The sequence below is a fragment of the Chanodichthys erythropterus genome, chromosome 12 (genome assembly GCF_024489055.1).
Source record: "Chanodichthys erythropterus isolate Z2021 chromosome 12, ASM2448905v1, whole genome shotgun sequence".
Lineage (NCBI taxonomy): Eukaryota > Metazoa > Chordata > Actinopteri > Cypriniformes > Xenocyprididae > Chanodichthys > Chanodichthys erythropterus.
Window position 1 is genome coordinate 15,193,276 of NC_090232.1, and position 14,472 is coordinate 15,207,747.

Consider the following 14,472-nt stretch of genomic DNA (forward strand, 5'->3'; position numbering starts at 1 on the left):
ACTCTGGGATGTTGGTTTATTTCGAGAGGTAGTGTCAGGCACGTCAAAAAGTGAGTAACTTTAGTATTGTGGATCAGTGTTTGCTTACTGGTGATGTGAACTGTTTGGAACGATTCAGACCGATTTGGTGAACTGGTTCGACCGGTTCACTGAAAAGAACCGGTTAAAAAGAACGATTTGTTCGTGAATTGGACATCACTATTATGTGCTTATTATTGTTTTATGTGTTGTTAAGTGTGGTTATTGTGTAGCAGTATTGATGGTGGTATTTATTATGCTTAAAATAAAATTGTTATTGGTTAGATTAAATGTGTAATGTGAAGTGTTGACATGTTATTGTGGTTATTTTCTTATATATGACCATGATGAGCATGATTTCCCCCCTCATGTTATTTAGAAAACCATTTACTAAATATTCATCTGGCATTAGTCAATCTGCATATGTGTGTGTGTGTGTGTGTGTGTGTATTTAACAGATTTAAGACTATAAATCCCATTGTTTTAGATGTCTTTTTTTCCATCATGAGACCCTACCGTCTGTGAGACACCTAGTGTCAGAAGAGACGTGAGCTGGGGTTGATGTAAAAAAGTTAAGACTATACTTTCAGGGATCATTTCTATAGTTTTTAACTAGGAAGTGTATTGCAAAAGTGATGAGTCTCCCAAACCACGATGACGAGTTTTGATACTCTTTTCTGAGCGTAAATCAGATGTGGAGTAATGATATTAGTCATATGCTTTATATCATTGATGAACGTTCCTACTTTTTCATGAAGTATGGAGGAAAAGGGTATGAACAGAGTGGTGTTTGAAACTGGTTAATGGAAGAAATAATACATCTAAACTTAAATTTTTTAATGGTGTTGGTTTTGCTTTCTTAATTCTGATAGTTCTATACAGGTTTTTGTTGTTTTTTTCTGAGTGTGACTCGGGTATAGAGTAATGATTTACTTCATATGCTCTGTATCATTGATGAATGTTTTTTGCTGTTATACAATAAAGAGAGTATGAGTTGAGTGGTTTTAAAATCTGTTTTCTGAAGTTTGTGATTTTAGTTAAGTTTTAAAGTATAAACATGTCACAAATTTTTGTAGTGATGTTTTTTTTAGTAATATCAACAGTTTATATGAATGATTATAAGAGTGATTTTCATGTAGAATTTTTCTCAATCGCTTTGGCTCAACTCTCAGATGAGACTTATTTTCCAAAACAAATTCAGATCTCTGAACAGTTTATTGTTCACATCAGAAATGTATTTATCCTTGATCTGAGCGAAATGCATGTGATTTGGCACTTGTGCAAAAGAAGTATAATTATCTACCATTTTCACATTGACAATGTTCATGGCTTGATCTAAATTGATGAGTTGATTCTCAGTGAAACTCTTCACAACCTCTTAAACATTCTTTCATCATGTGAGCAAAATGATCCATTCAGTTATCAAAATCTGTTTCATAGGCAATTTATGACATTTAATATTTGATAAATTGGCAGGAAAAAAAAATCTGTACCCTTCTCCAGATCTGTCTCGATACAATCCTGTCTCAGAGGTCTACAGACACTTCCTTGGACTTCATGACATGGTTTGTGTTCTGAAAGGCACTGTTAACTGTGGGACCTTATATAGACAGTGGTGTGCCTTTCAAATCATGTCCGATCAACTGAATTTAAGACATGTTCCAGTCAAGTTGTAGAAACATCTCAAGGATGATCAGTGGAAACGATGCATCTAAGCTCAATTTTGAGCATCATGGCAAAGGCTGTGAATACTTATGTGCATGTGATTTTTTTCATTTTTTATTTTTAGTAAATGTGCAAAGATTTCAAACAAACTTCTTTCACGCTGTCATTATGGGGTATTGTTTGTAGAATTTTGAGGAAAATAATGAATTTATTCTATTTTGGAATAAGGCTGTAAATAACATAACAAAATGTGGAAAAGGTGAAGTGCTGTGAATACTTTCCGAATGCACTGTATGCAAAATATGAAAGAAAAACTATATCTTTATACATATACACCGATCAGGCATAACATTATGACCACCTACCTAATTTTGTGTTTGTCCCCCTTTTGCTGCCAAAACAGCCCTGACCCATCAAGGCATGGACTCCAATAGACCCCTGAAGGTGTGCTGTGGTATCTGGCACCAAGATAGCAGCAGATCCTTTAAGTCCTGTAAGTTGTGAGGTGGAACCTCCATGGATCAGACTTGTTTATTCAGCAAGTCCCATAAATGCTCAATTGGACTGAGATCTGGGGAATTTGGAGGCCAAGTCAACACCTCAAACTCGTGCTCTTCAAACCATTCTTGAACTATTTTTGCTTTGTGGCAGGGTGCATTATCCTGCTGAAAGAAGCCACAGCCAACAGGGAATACCATTTCTATGAAAGGATGTACTTGGACTGCAACAATGCTTAGGTAGGTGGTACGTGTCAAAGTAACATCCACATGGATGGTAGGACCCAAGGTTTCCCAGCATCACACTGCCTCCGCCGGCTTGCCTTTTTTTCCCATCCTGGTCTTGTGTTCGCCAGTTAAGCAGTGCACACGCACCTTCTTCCATTGCTCCGTGGTCCAGTTCTGATGCACACATGTTGGTGCTTTCGGCGGTGGACAGGGGTCAGCATGGGCACCCTGACTGGTCTGCAGATATGCAGCCCCATACACAACAAACTGTGATGCAATGTATTCGGACACCTTTTATCAGAACCAGCATTAACTTCTTGAGTAATTTGAGCTACAGTAGATCGTCTTTTGGATCGGACCACACGGGCCAGCCTTCGCTCCCCATGTGCATCAATGAGCCTCGGCTGCCCATGACCCTGTCGCCGGTTCACCACTGTTCCTTCCTTGGACCAGTTTTGATAGATACTGACCACTGCAGATCAGGAACACCCCACAAGAGCTGCAGTTTTGGAGATGCTCTGACCCAACAGTCTAGCCATCACACTTTGGCCCTTGTCAAACTTACTCAAATCCTTACACGTGCCCATTTTTCCTGCTTCTAACACATCAGCTTTGAGGACAAAATGTTCACTTGCTGCCACCTAATATACCCTATAGCAGTGGTCTCAAACTGCCGGCCCGCGGGCCATTTACGGCCCGCCCTCCCCCTCCACCCGGCCCAAAAATCGTCGATTTAAACCACCGAAACACGTCCGATGCAACCATTAGACGTTACCGATGCTCAAACGGCATCTTGGACAGGTCTGTCAAGAAACAGAAGAGTGTACAAATGTATTCAGGGATTGTATTTGTTCAGTACAGTGTTGTTCAGTGCAAGATTTTAATGTTATTTAAGCTAACATAAAGTAAGGGAAAATACTTCCACTAAATGTTAAAAAGTAATAATGAATGTAACAATGAGAGATTATTATTTTTTGGCAAAATAAAGTTGATATATATATATAGCTCCAGTTTTTTGTTTATTTCTGACCCCTCCAGGAGTCCATGCCACAAGTGTTGGTTTTGTTCCTAAATTACAATTTTTTTTTATTCCATGCACCTTGTTGGATGTGAGAAGTTGCACCGACCTATTGCAATTAATAGTATTATATTAGTAGTATTATATAATTATATTACACTCTGTAACAATGAGAGACACTGCTGTTTACATTTAGTATGGTAAATAAAACATTTATAGTATAGGTATACAAATATTTTAGTAGGCCTAATGAAATTTGAAGTAAATGATGTAGATGTAATGTAGAAAATCAGTATTATTCACTTCATCTGTCAGTGCTCATAATGTTACACCTGATCAGTGTGACTTTACAAAGACAACATATTTGAACGGATTAAAGAAATTTAAGTACGCAAATTTTACTGTGTGCTGATAATACATTATGTAAAAAATATTTTGTTTGTATTTAAAATACTTATGTTTATTACAATGTCTTCTAAAACATAATGCACATTACATAAACAATGGTCTACATGGACGATTACATCAAAATCTTCTAAATACCTGTTGTTTTTAGTCTGACATTAACCAGTTTCAAAGACCACTCCGTTCATACTCTTTCCCTCCTTACTTCATGAAGAAGTAGGAACGTTCTTCAATGATGCAGAGCGTATGAACTTAATCATTACTCTACACCCGATTCACGCTCAGGAAAAAGTATCAAAACTCTTCATCGTGGTTTGGGAGACTCATCACTTTCTTAGTACATTTCCTAGTAAAGAACTATAGAAATGATCCCTGAAAGTATAGTCTTAACCTTAACTCACCAAACCCAGCTGGAGTCTCTTCTGGCACTAGGTGTCTCACAGACGGTAGGGTCCCATCATAGCAATACAAAAGTGACATCTAAAACCATGACATCTTCATAATCATCACTGTTAAAGACTTGCAGCGAATGTACTTGTTGATTAAGTCGCGTAGTAAACACAATTTTGCTAATCCAGTAATTCGTTTCTCAAATGATACGTTAACTTGTAAGCATGATAACAAGAAATGATTGTTTGGGCCGGCGTTCTACTACTGTTCTCATTTATTGTATAGAACCCATAGAGATATGCAGTTATTCTGATGTTTTATTGTGTAAAAAGTGATTCTCGGCAATCTGCCGTATATTATTTTATTAGACTCGTGTCTCTTTAAACTCCTCCCTGCTGTGAGTGATGACGCGAGCAGCGCTAAACAGCTGACGTCACGCTCACACGGGTTGTTTTCCTGCGAGCCCGTGTACTTCGTAATCTCTCATACTGTTATTAAAACTCAACAGACCTTTTAGCGGCTTTTTCAGCGTTCCACTTAGGTTCCATATTCACTCATTTAAACGGGCGTTAGGTCGCTAATATTAGTAAACACAAGACAGGGCCGTAGCTAAATGCTAATGGTGGCGTTGGGTATTTCTTGAATTTCTGTTTCATTTCACCAGGCCTCTTCAAACTGACACGGCCGAGAGTTTCAAGCGTTAGTTTGCGTTTTGGCAGTCGAGAATGAACTGGATTTTCCCTCTGTCCAAGGGTTCTGGATCGATCCCTCCTCTGAACAGTTTACAGAAACAAAGACAGAGACAGATCGAGTCTCTCAAAGCTGCTCACTCCAAGTAAGTCTCACTGAATGGCTGTGCTCCAATCCTAGAGAGCTGAATACCTAGACAGCGTTTAGGTATTAATATAGCAAAAGGAAGCTCGTTAGGGTTTAAGACAGCCAAAATGAACTATACATCTAATGATTTCAGTCTCGATAACACGTGCTCGGTGGTCTGACCAGTGGCGTGATCACCCGGAATACCCGATCTATGTTGTTGTTGTGTTTTTGTGTGTGTGCGCGCGCTCGCGCCTGTGTTCTGGATGTGCCGTGCATGTTTCAGATTAAAGTATTAGCTCTTCATAGTTTACTCCAGATCCCTTCTTACTCAACAGGACAGGTTTTAAATTAGTGGCATGGTACACCTTGTATTATTACTTAACAGACTGATAGAGCCATTTTCTTCCTGAGAGGGTTGACTTCCTTAGTTCTTATTAATTAACATGATTTATTAGTTATTCAGAGCACAAGATGTGACCCATTACGAAACAAAATTCTTCTGAACTATCTATCTTTCAGTTTGAATGTAACTCTAATATGAAGCAGCTAATATTGTAAACAACACTGAGGTGAGTTCTGCGCCAAGATACCTGGCGAGCGATTCGGAAATATAATGATAGTAATCGAACATGTTTCCCGGACACCTCTATTGGTCTGCTAAAAATATAGTCCCGCAATGAAATAACATGATTGGCTGAGATTTACTAACAGGTGGAGGCCTTGTTCAGATGTTTATTGAATTATTTATTTATTGGTTGGTGGGCATTTGTATGTGAAGTATTAAAGTCACTATTAAGTCAAAATGGACAATTCTTATTTGTATTTATTATAAATTATTTATCCATGCGCATTATTATTTGCACCCAAAAATGATAGTTATGTCATTAATTACTCACCCTCATGTCGTTCCAGAACCGTAAGACCTTCGTTCGTCTTCGGAACACAAATTAAGATATATTTGATAAAATCTGATGGCTCAGTGAGGCCTGCATCACCAGCAATAACACTCCCTTTTTCAATGCCCAGAAAGCTACTAAAAACATATTTAAAACAGTTCATGTGACTACAGTGGTTCAACCTTGGTATTATAAAGTGACGAGAGTACTTTTTGTGCACCAAAAATAAGAAAATAGTGATTTTATTCCACAATATCAAGTCATAGGCGATTTCAAAACACTGCTTCATGAAGCTTCAAAGCTTTACGAATCATTTGTTTTGAATCACTGGATCAGAGTGCCAAAATCTCATGATCGTCGTAAGTGTTTTGAAACTTCAATAGTTCACGTGACTTTGGCAGTTTGATACGCGCTCTGAACCACTGATTCAAAACAATTGATTCGTAAAGCTTTGAAGCTTCATGAAGCAGTTTTAAAATTGCCCATCACTAGATTTTGTGGAATAAAGTCGCTATTTTTGGTGCACAAAACGTATTTTAGTCACTTTATAATATATTAAGGTTGAACCACTGTAGTCACATGAACTGTTTTAAATATGTCTTTAGTAGCTTTCTGGGCATTGAAAAAAGGAGTGTTATTGCTGGCGATGCAGGCCTTACTGAGCCATCAGATTTTATCAAAAATATCTTAATTTGTGTTCCAAAGATGAACAAAGGTCTTATGGGTGTGGAACGACACAAGGGTAAGTAAGGACAGAATTTTCATTTTGGGTGAACTAACCCTTTAATATTTAATGTAATATTTAATGTAAATAAACTGAATCTTTGATTAAAATATCTTCTAATAAAGCCCTCGCTCTTGCATCTTCTGATGTCTCTGATGACCTGTCACTCACATGACATCACAGCAATAGCAAACCCCAAAAATTCAGTCAATTTCTGATGGGCAAACTCAAGCCTACTTTTTTTTTCTTGACTAAGAAGCCATTTTGCTGGGATTTGTCACTCACAATAGGGAAGAAAATAGCTACTATCACAACTTACGTTTTATGTCGACTTTAAAACAAAATGGTTACTTATTTGTCTGACTTAATTTTGATGTCTCCATAGTCTTGCAGAAATTCAGAAGGATGTAGAGTACCGACTTCCTTTTACTATCAACAGTTCAACTATTAATGTCAATATGTAAGTATAAAAATATATTTTGCTTATTTGTATGCATTTACACAAATACATTTGCATGGTTTTGAGTGTGGTTTAATATACATTGACATTTGCTGTCATCCACAGCTTACTCCCACCACAGTTCCCTCAGGAGAAACCAGTGGTCAGTGTGTTTCCACCAGTAGGTCATCATTTAGTAGACAGTAATAATGGAACAATGGTTACCAGCCCACTCATAACTAATGTAAGTCATTTGTCATTTTATATGAAAAAAAATTAAATGAGTCCTTCTGCACTGCATGTACATGATCTGATTTTCTACTCAGGTTTCTTAGGTAAACATGAAATCAATGTTTATATAGCCTATATTTACTTTCTTAATACACGTTCCTGGTCTTACGGTTCGTCAGTGCACATTATTAAGTTATTCAAATCGTCCCAACATTAATTTAATACAGCTTTTCACAACCCAATCAATACCTGTTTGATAGACTCAAGTCAAATGCCTTTTTGTGTTGACTTTAAACTGCATAGCTATCTACATATGTATTATGTAACAGTTGGAATAGTTCCTTCAGCTTACTATTTTACTCTTCCCTTTTCCTTTCCTTTTTCACTAGTTTGGAATGCATTCAGATTTAGGGAAAGTTATTCAGAGTTTGCTAGATGAGTTCTGGAAAAGTCCTCCTGCCTTAATGTCAGGTCCCACCTTTTCTTAGTGAGTATTTTTCACTATTTTACTAGAAGTTAAATCATGTCTAATAAGGAAGATCTCTAATTTGTGCATTTGTTATCTTTGTCTTGTGGCTCAGTGGTATGTACAAACCATCAGGGATGCCTCCTTATCCAACTCAGAGCTTCCATTTTGTTCCTGCCTTCCAACCACAGGATGGTCAGCGGCCTATTGGCCCTGCCCCTGTGCCACATGCAGGGGTGGAGCCTCAACAAGCCCCTCCCCGACCAGCAGCACCAGCTTATGGACTCATCACAGACCTTCCTCTTCCAGTACCAACTGCTGACTCACAGGTACCTAATGGGCATTCAGTCCAAAATCATTACATTTACACTTTTTTACACTAGAGACACTAGCTCACACTGTGTGTGACGTTGAGTACTTGTGTTCTGAACAATGAAAATAGACTACAATGATTTTTTTACATAAAACCTTAGGTCTGTTTCAAAACACACACAATATTAAGAGTTTACCGCATTCATACTGTTTGTAAAAGCAGTGTAGAGCTGTGTAGCAGAACTGCAGGTGCAAGTTTTTATTTATGCCACACATTATGGAAGCCAATTTTCACCATTACATAAAGTCGAAATTCTGAGATTGCTAAGGGCCAGATTTACTAAACAGGGCAAATTAGTGTCAGCGCAATTCCAAAAAAGTGCAGATGGGAGAGGAAAGTTCTGCATGTGATCTACTGACGATGCGCAAATTAAAGAAAACAGACGCAGCCGGATCATTTCCATTATGACCAACGCAATCTACTAAGAGCAGCACAAATTAGCGTCTGGTTTAAGACTTGCTTTTTTGGGGGCGGTAAATAATGGTGCAAATACCAGTTAATTGACTTGTGCAAACCTTAATAAATCACCTTGCATTATTAATTTAAATACTCTCCTCCCATAAATTTTGCGCCTGAAAGGGAAACTCCAACAAATGCAAGGTCAGCCGCAAAAATAACTCTCACTGCGTGTCTCTTTAGTAAATCCTAACAGTAGTTTTTTTAACTCCAAAAAAAGGGTTTGCGCTGGTGCAAGCTGATAGAAAATCTGGCCTTAAGTCAGAAATATGAGATAAAAAGTCAGAATTATGACTTTTATCTTATCCATTATGATTTTGCTATTATGTTTTAGTATTTAATAATTTCGTCTCTTATTTCAATTATGGCTTAGTATGTCATAATTTTGACTTTAATCTCATAATTAAATTATGACAGTATTAAGTACCCATATTAAGAGGTTACAGTATTTGCACTGTTTGTGTAGTGCTGTGTAGATTTTTTTTATTTTTTTGCAAAAGACTAAATAATTGACATGAAAAGTCGAAATTATGAGATAAAACATTGAAATTATAACATACAATGGCATAATGATGAGATAAAAATGTGAAATTCTGATATAAAGTGTTGAAATTATGATATACTAAGTCCTTATTATAATTTAAAAAAGTTAGTTATGAGATAAAATGTCATAAGACAAAATACTTTTTTTTTTTTAATAATTTTGTCAATTTTTATTTTTTATTATTATTATGACATCTCATAATTCTGACTTGTGCCCATTATTATCTTATAATTGTGATTAAAAGTTTTGATTCTTATCTTATAATTGTGATTAAAAGTTATGAGTCTAAGTTATAAGATAAATCATGACAAAAAAATTTAAAATTATGAGAAAGAAGACATAAAATGGGCTTCCATAACTCTTAACACACCGAATTTTCACACTAAAAATGCACTATTTCTTATTAATCAACATAGTCTTCTGCAATATAGGCTTTTATTAAGTAACATGCAATAATGGAGGACATTACTCACCACTTTCTGTCTGGTGTGAAACAGGAACACACATAATTCAAGCCACAATAACATGTAAACTCTCACTTTTGATATTCTTCCCTTGTAGTCAGGTCTGAATGGACACATATACAAGATGCCTGAAATCCCAGATACATTTCCAGAACTATCTGAGATGAGGTACGATACGATACTTCAGGGCATTTATTTTCTCTTGCATTTGTTTGTTCTGAGGATGAATTAGATCTTGTTTTTTTAGGTAGTGTACTGTACTAAAACATCCTATTCTGAAAAATCTATATTTAATTTGGACATATGAACACGAACTTGACAATACTCACATTCTGTCATCTTTCTGGCGGGTTTGTGTTTGTAATTTCCTAGTGTTACACAACTGAAGGACATGAACGATCAAGATGACGTGCTTTTGGAGTTCTTCATGTGTCTGCCTCAGCTCAAACAAGTAACATCTGACAAAGAGGAGCTGGTCAACAGCATTGTAGAGATGGCCAGTGAGTTTTCTGAACACACTGCAGTTTGAGCTAGTTACTAACCAATTTTACCAATTTTTAACCAATTCAATTTTAGACTAAAGTGAGATCGGTGGGATTTTTTCACAGATCGTTTGAATCACCAAACTAGCCCTTAAAACTATAAACCTGCCACACATTTCAATGTACAACACAAATTCTGGAAATTAATTGGAAGTTTTTTTTTATTTGAATAAAATGAAAACTAAAAGACATTCAAATTACATTAATGTTTTCTAGTTTTGAGATCAGATCAGTGTTTCTGGATCAGTTTTGCAAATAACACCAGGGATATATTTTACTTTCAGAGAAGAACCTACAACTTGAGCCTCAACTGGAGGGCAAGAGACAAGAGATGCTGTGTAAAGTACGTACTTAACAAATGCTGACACAAATACTAGGCTCCAAAAGTCTGTGATTTAATTTTTCCGTTTAACATTTTTATTATTTCATTGCTGATGTTGATAATGTTATCTATAATAAAAAATGATTTATTAAAAGAGAAAAATGCAAAGTAGAAGTATTAATTTCACAAGCTGTCTCAGATTTCTAGAATAATAATACATTAGAATAATAATACATTATTATCTTGTCACCGTCTTTCCTTTTCAGAATGCTAATGATAATCTGGTGGGTTTTTTCTTTTTTTTTCTGTAGTACGAACAGTTAACCCAGATGAAGTCGGTATTTGAAACCAAAATGCAAAGACAACATGAGCTCAGTGAGGTAAAACACATGCAAAGATGGAAAAAAAAATGCTTACTTGTGTGTCCGTTGGACAGAGAAATGATACCTGATTGTGTGTCCGTTGGACAGAGAAATGATACCTGATTGTGTGTCCGTTGGACAGGGAAATGGAAAATATAATATTCCAGTATTCATGTTTTTTAATTTAAAAATGATCAGACCTCAGAATTTTGCATACCTGTGTTGTGTTTGTGGTTTTTCTACCTCCATATTGTATGTTTTGGTGTTTTTTTGTTTGTTTGTTTTAAATCTTTTTTTAAGGTTAACTTGTGGGTCGACTAGAAAAATGTATCTCATATATATATATATATATATATATATATATATATATATATATATATATATATATATATATACACATAGCTGCACGATTCTGGTTAAATTGAGAATCATGATTTTTTTAGTTTCAAACAGAGATCACGATTCTCCCATAATTCAGACAACTTAACCAAATAACTTGACATAATGTTAATAATTAATTAATTGCTGCTGTCTATTTAAAATATTTAATTAATCTTAATTATTTAAAAAAAAAAACTATTTAAATGAATGATTCAGTGACTTACTCATAAATATTTCACTTCAGCGTTTTTGAACAAATCTCTTGGATGAATGATTCAATGACATACTATTTTTATTTTATTAATAATTATTTGATCATAAATACAGTAAAAACTAATATTTTGAAATATAACAATTTAAAATACCTCTTTTCTATTTTAATATGTTTTAAAATGTAAGTTATTCCTGTGATGCCAAAGTTGATTTGGTGCTTAATTATTATGATTTATTATAATAGTTCTTGTCAGGATTCTATAATGAAGGGAAAGTTAAAAAGAAAAGCATTTATTTTCAATAAAAATATTTTGAAAAATGTAATTTTACTCACCCCACACTTTTGAATGGTTGTCAGTTTTCACAAAAATTTTAAACATAACTGAATGATTTCTTAAGGATCATGTGACACTGAAGTAATGGCTGCTGAAAATCAGCAATGTTTTTTTTAATTATTATTGAAATGTTCGTTTTCATTTTTTCTGCTAGAGCTGCAGTCTGAGTGCGCTGCAGGCCAGATTAAAGGTAGCGGCCCATCAAGCTGAAGAGGGCTCTGAGGAGACAGCAGAAAACTTTCTGGAAGGAAAGACAGAGATTGACGATTTCTTAGCCAGCTTCATGGAAAAGAGAACGGTATTAAAGCAATATTCAGTATGAAACGACAGACAACCACGCACCTCCAGTAGAAATCTATAGGCAAATTGTACAGCACCACGCTACATATCAAAGACATACAGTTCATCATGCTGTTTTAAAATTATGTGTAACTTTATACAACTTTTAACATTTCACAAGACTAGTTCATGAGACTTTTTGTTCTGTAACTTCCTGTTACAAAAGAAAGTCAGAACTTGTCATGTCATTTCATTGTGTCTTATCATAAGGTCTGATATGAAAAACATGTGCACTTCCTAAAAGTTAACCTGATAATGATCAAACCTTCTGTTTCAGCTTTGCCATTCCAGAAGAGCCAAAGAGGAAAAGCTCCAGCAATGTATGAACACACATGGACAGTTCCCCACCACACATTAGATTGAATGTCCCAGTGCTCTTTCCTTGGAGGAAGGTACGTTTCCCTAAGCAAAACTCAACAGATTGATATACTTGTGGTAAGAAACCCATTTAGGTTGATTAAAGAAATTAACATTATATTCTTTATCACAGGTTTGGGATCAATCCACCAGCAGACCGGTGGGCTTAAGACAAGCAGCACATCTTGTGGTCTACAGCCTTGATTGGGCAAACCTAGATACATATGACAATAGAGATTTCTGCATCATTCTTTAATGAAATCAAAATGATTTTTGCACATGATTCCAAAAGTGTTACTCTCACAGTGGTTGAATAGAACAGATGTGAGTACGTCTGGATGTGCCCAGTCCAGCTGTGACCCAAAGGCTGAGGAGAGGAGAGCAATCTGTTCTTAATAGTGTTCAGAAACAGCCTGAGTTCTAAGCTTTTTAGTTCAGTTGATGATGTGACAAATGGGGTTGGGCCTTGTACGCACTTGAAAATGATTTTGAACAATGTTAATGCTGCCGTAAACGTACGACAAAAACATACTGTATTTAATAATGTTGATAAAAAAAGCCTTTATTATAATTAGACATTGTATTATATGTTTATTTAATTTGATAGGTTAATAAAACATTTAGAATAATCCTTGTTATGGCTTAAGTGTGGTTTTGCATCTTCAGTAACATTAATGAAATTATACACTGGAGATTTATGCACAATATATTGGTTGTGAGCCGATATTAGAGATTTATTAAATTCATAGGTATTGGTTGATACTGGATTGTGCTTATTTCTCCTAATTTGCCATAGTGCTCACTTAAAAACAGCTTATATTTTTATATTGTCCATAGTATGGATGTCAATAGGGCCCATCAAATGTTTGGTTACCCATATTCTTCAAAATATCTTCTTTTGTGTTCAGCAGAAGAAAGAAATTCATACAGGTTTGGAACTACATGAGAGCGAGTAAATAATGACAGAATTTTCATTTTTGAGTGAACTATCCCTTTAAGAACACTAGAAATTTAACAACATTGTTGAATGTAATATCCAATTCTGAAAACAAACAAATCTATTTCTCATACTCTACATTATGCTGTAATCATTTATTTGTAGCATTTGAAAGTAATGACTTTAGTGTTCAATATATTTAGACAAAATGTTGCATTTTAATTTTGCATTTATCAATTATCAGCAATAACGTGAAAATAAATATTGTTTTATTTATAAATATTGTTTTTAGCACTGCAGAGCTGCATTCGACTTGTTTGTCCAACAATGGAAGATGGTATTTAGGAAAACTGTTTGGGAACAATCCATTTAAAGGTGCCCTAGAACTTTTTTTTTTAAAGATGTAATATAAGTCTAAGGTGTCCCCTGAATGTGTCTGTGAAGTTTCAGCTCAAAATACCCCATAGATTTTTTTTTAATTAATTTTTTTAACTGCCTATTTTGGGGCATCATTATAAATGAGCCGATTCAAGGGCTGCTGGCCCTTTAATTCTCCTGCTCCACGCCCACAGAGCTCGCGCTTGCCTTGAACAGTGCATAAACAAAGTTTACACAGCTAATATAACCCTCAAATGGATCTTTACAAAGTGTTCATGTATGCGGCGGATTATGTGAGTATTGTATACTGTTATATTGTTTACATTGATTCTGAATGGATTTGAGGCTGTGCTCCGTGGCTAACGCTACACTGTTGGAGAGATTTATAAAGAATGAAGTTGTGTTTATAAATTATACAGACTGCAAGTGTTTAATAATGAAAATAGCGACGGCTCTCGTCTCCGTGAATACAGTAAGAAACGATGGTAACTTTAACCATATTTAACAGTACATTAGCAACATGCTAACAAAACATTTAGAAAGACAGTTTACAAATATCACTAAAAATATCATGTTATCATGGATCATGTCAGTTATTATCGCTCCATCTGCCATTTTTCACTATTGTTCTTGCTTGCTTACCTAGTCTGTTGATTCACCTGTGCAGATCCAG

General features: G+C 35.4%; 1 protein-coding gene and 2 non-coding genes across 3 annotated transcripts; 2 read left to right on the top strand and 1 right to left on the bottom strand.

Annotated features, from left to right (window-relative positions):
* Positions 1-592: 592 nt before the first annotated feature.
* Positions 593-806, top strand: LOC137033212 (small nucleolar RNA U3). The gene has a single exon (XR_010896835.1). It is a non-coding gene; the product is annotated as a small nucleolar RNA U3 (small nucleolar RNA).
* Positions 807-4,005: 3,199 nt separating this feature from the next.
* LOC137033211 (small nucleolar RNA U3) lies at positions 4,006-4,219 on the bottom strand. Its single transcript, XR_010896834.1, has one exon. It is a non-coding gene; the product is annotated as a small nucleolar RNA U3 (small nucleolar RNA).
* A 415-nt stretch (positions 4,220-4,634) lies between these two features.
* vps37a (VPS37A subunit of ESCRT-I) lies at positions 4,635-14,219 on the top strand. Its single transcript, XM_067404924.1, has 12 exons — positions 4,635-5,056; positions 7,046-7,120; positions 7,226-7,343; positions 7,720-7,817; positions 7,912-8,125; positions 9,731-9,801; positions 10,006-10,133; positions 10,460-10,518; positions 10,809-10,877; positions 11,943-12,086; positions 12,405-12,519; positions 12,618-14,219. The coding sequence occupies exons 1-11, from the start codon at positions 4,947-4,949 to the stop codon at positions 12,483-12,485; spliced, it is 1,167 nt and encodes a 388-aa protein (XP_067261025.1). The 5' UTR covers positions 4,635-4,946; the 3' UTR covers positions 12,486-12,519; positions 12,618-14,219.
* Positions 14,220-14,472: the final 253 nt, after the last annotated feature.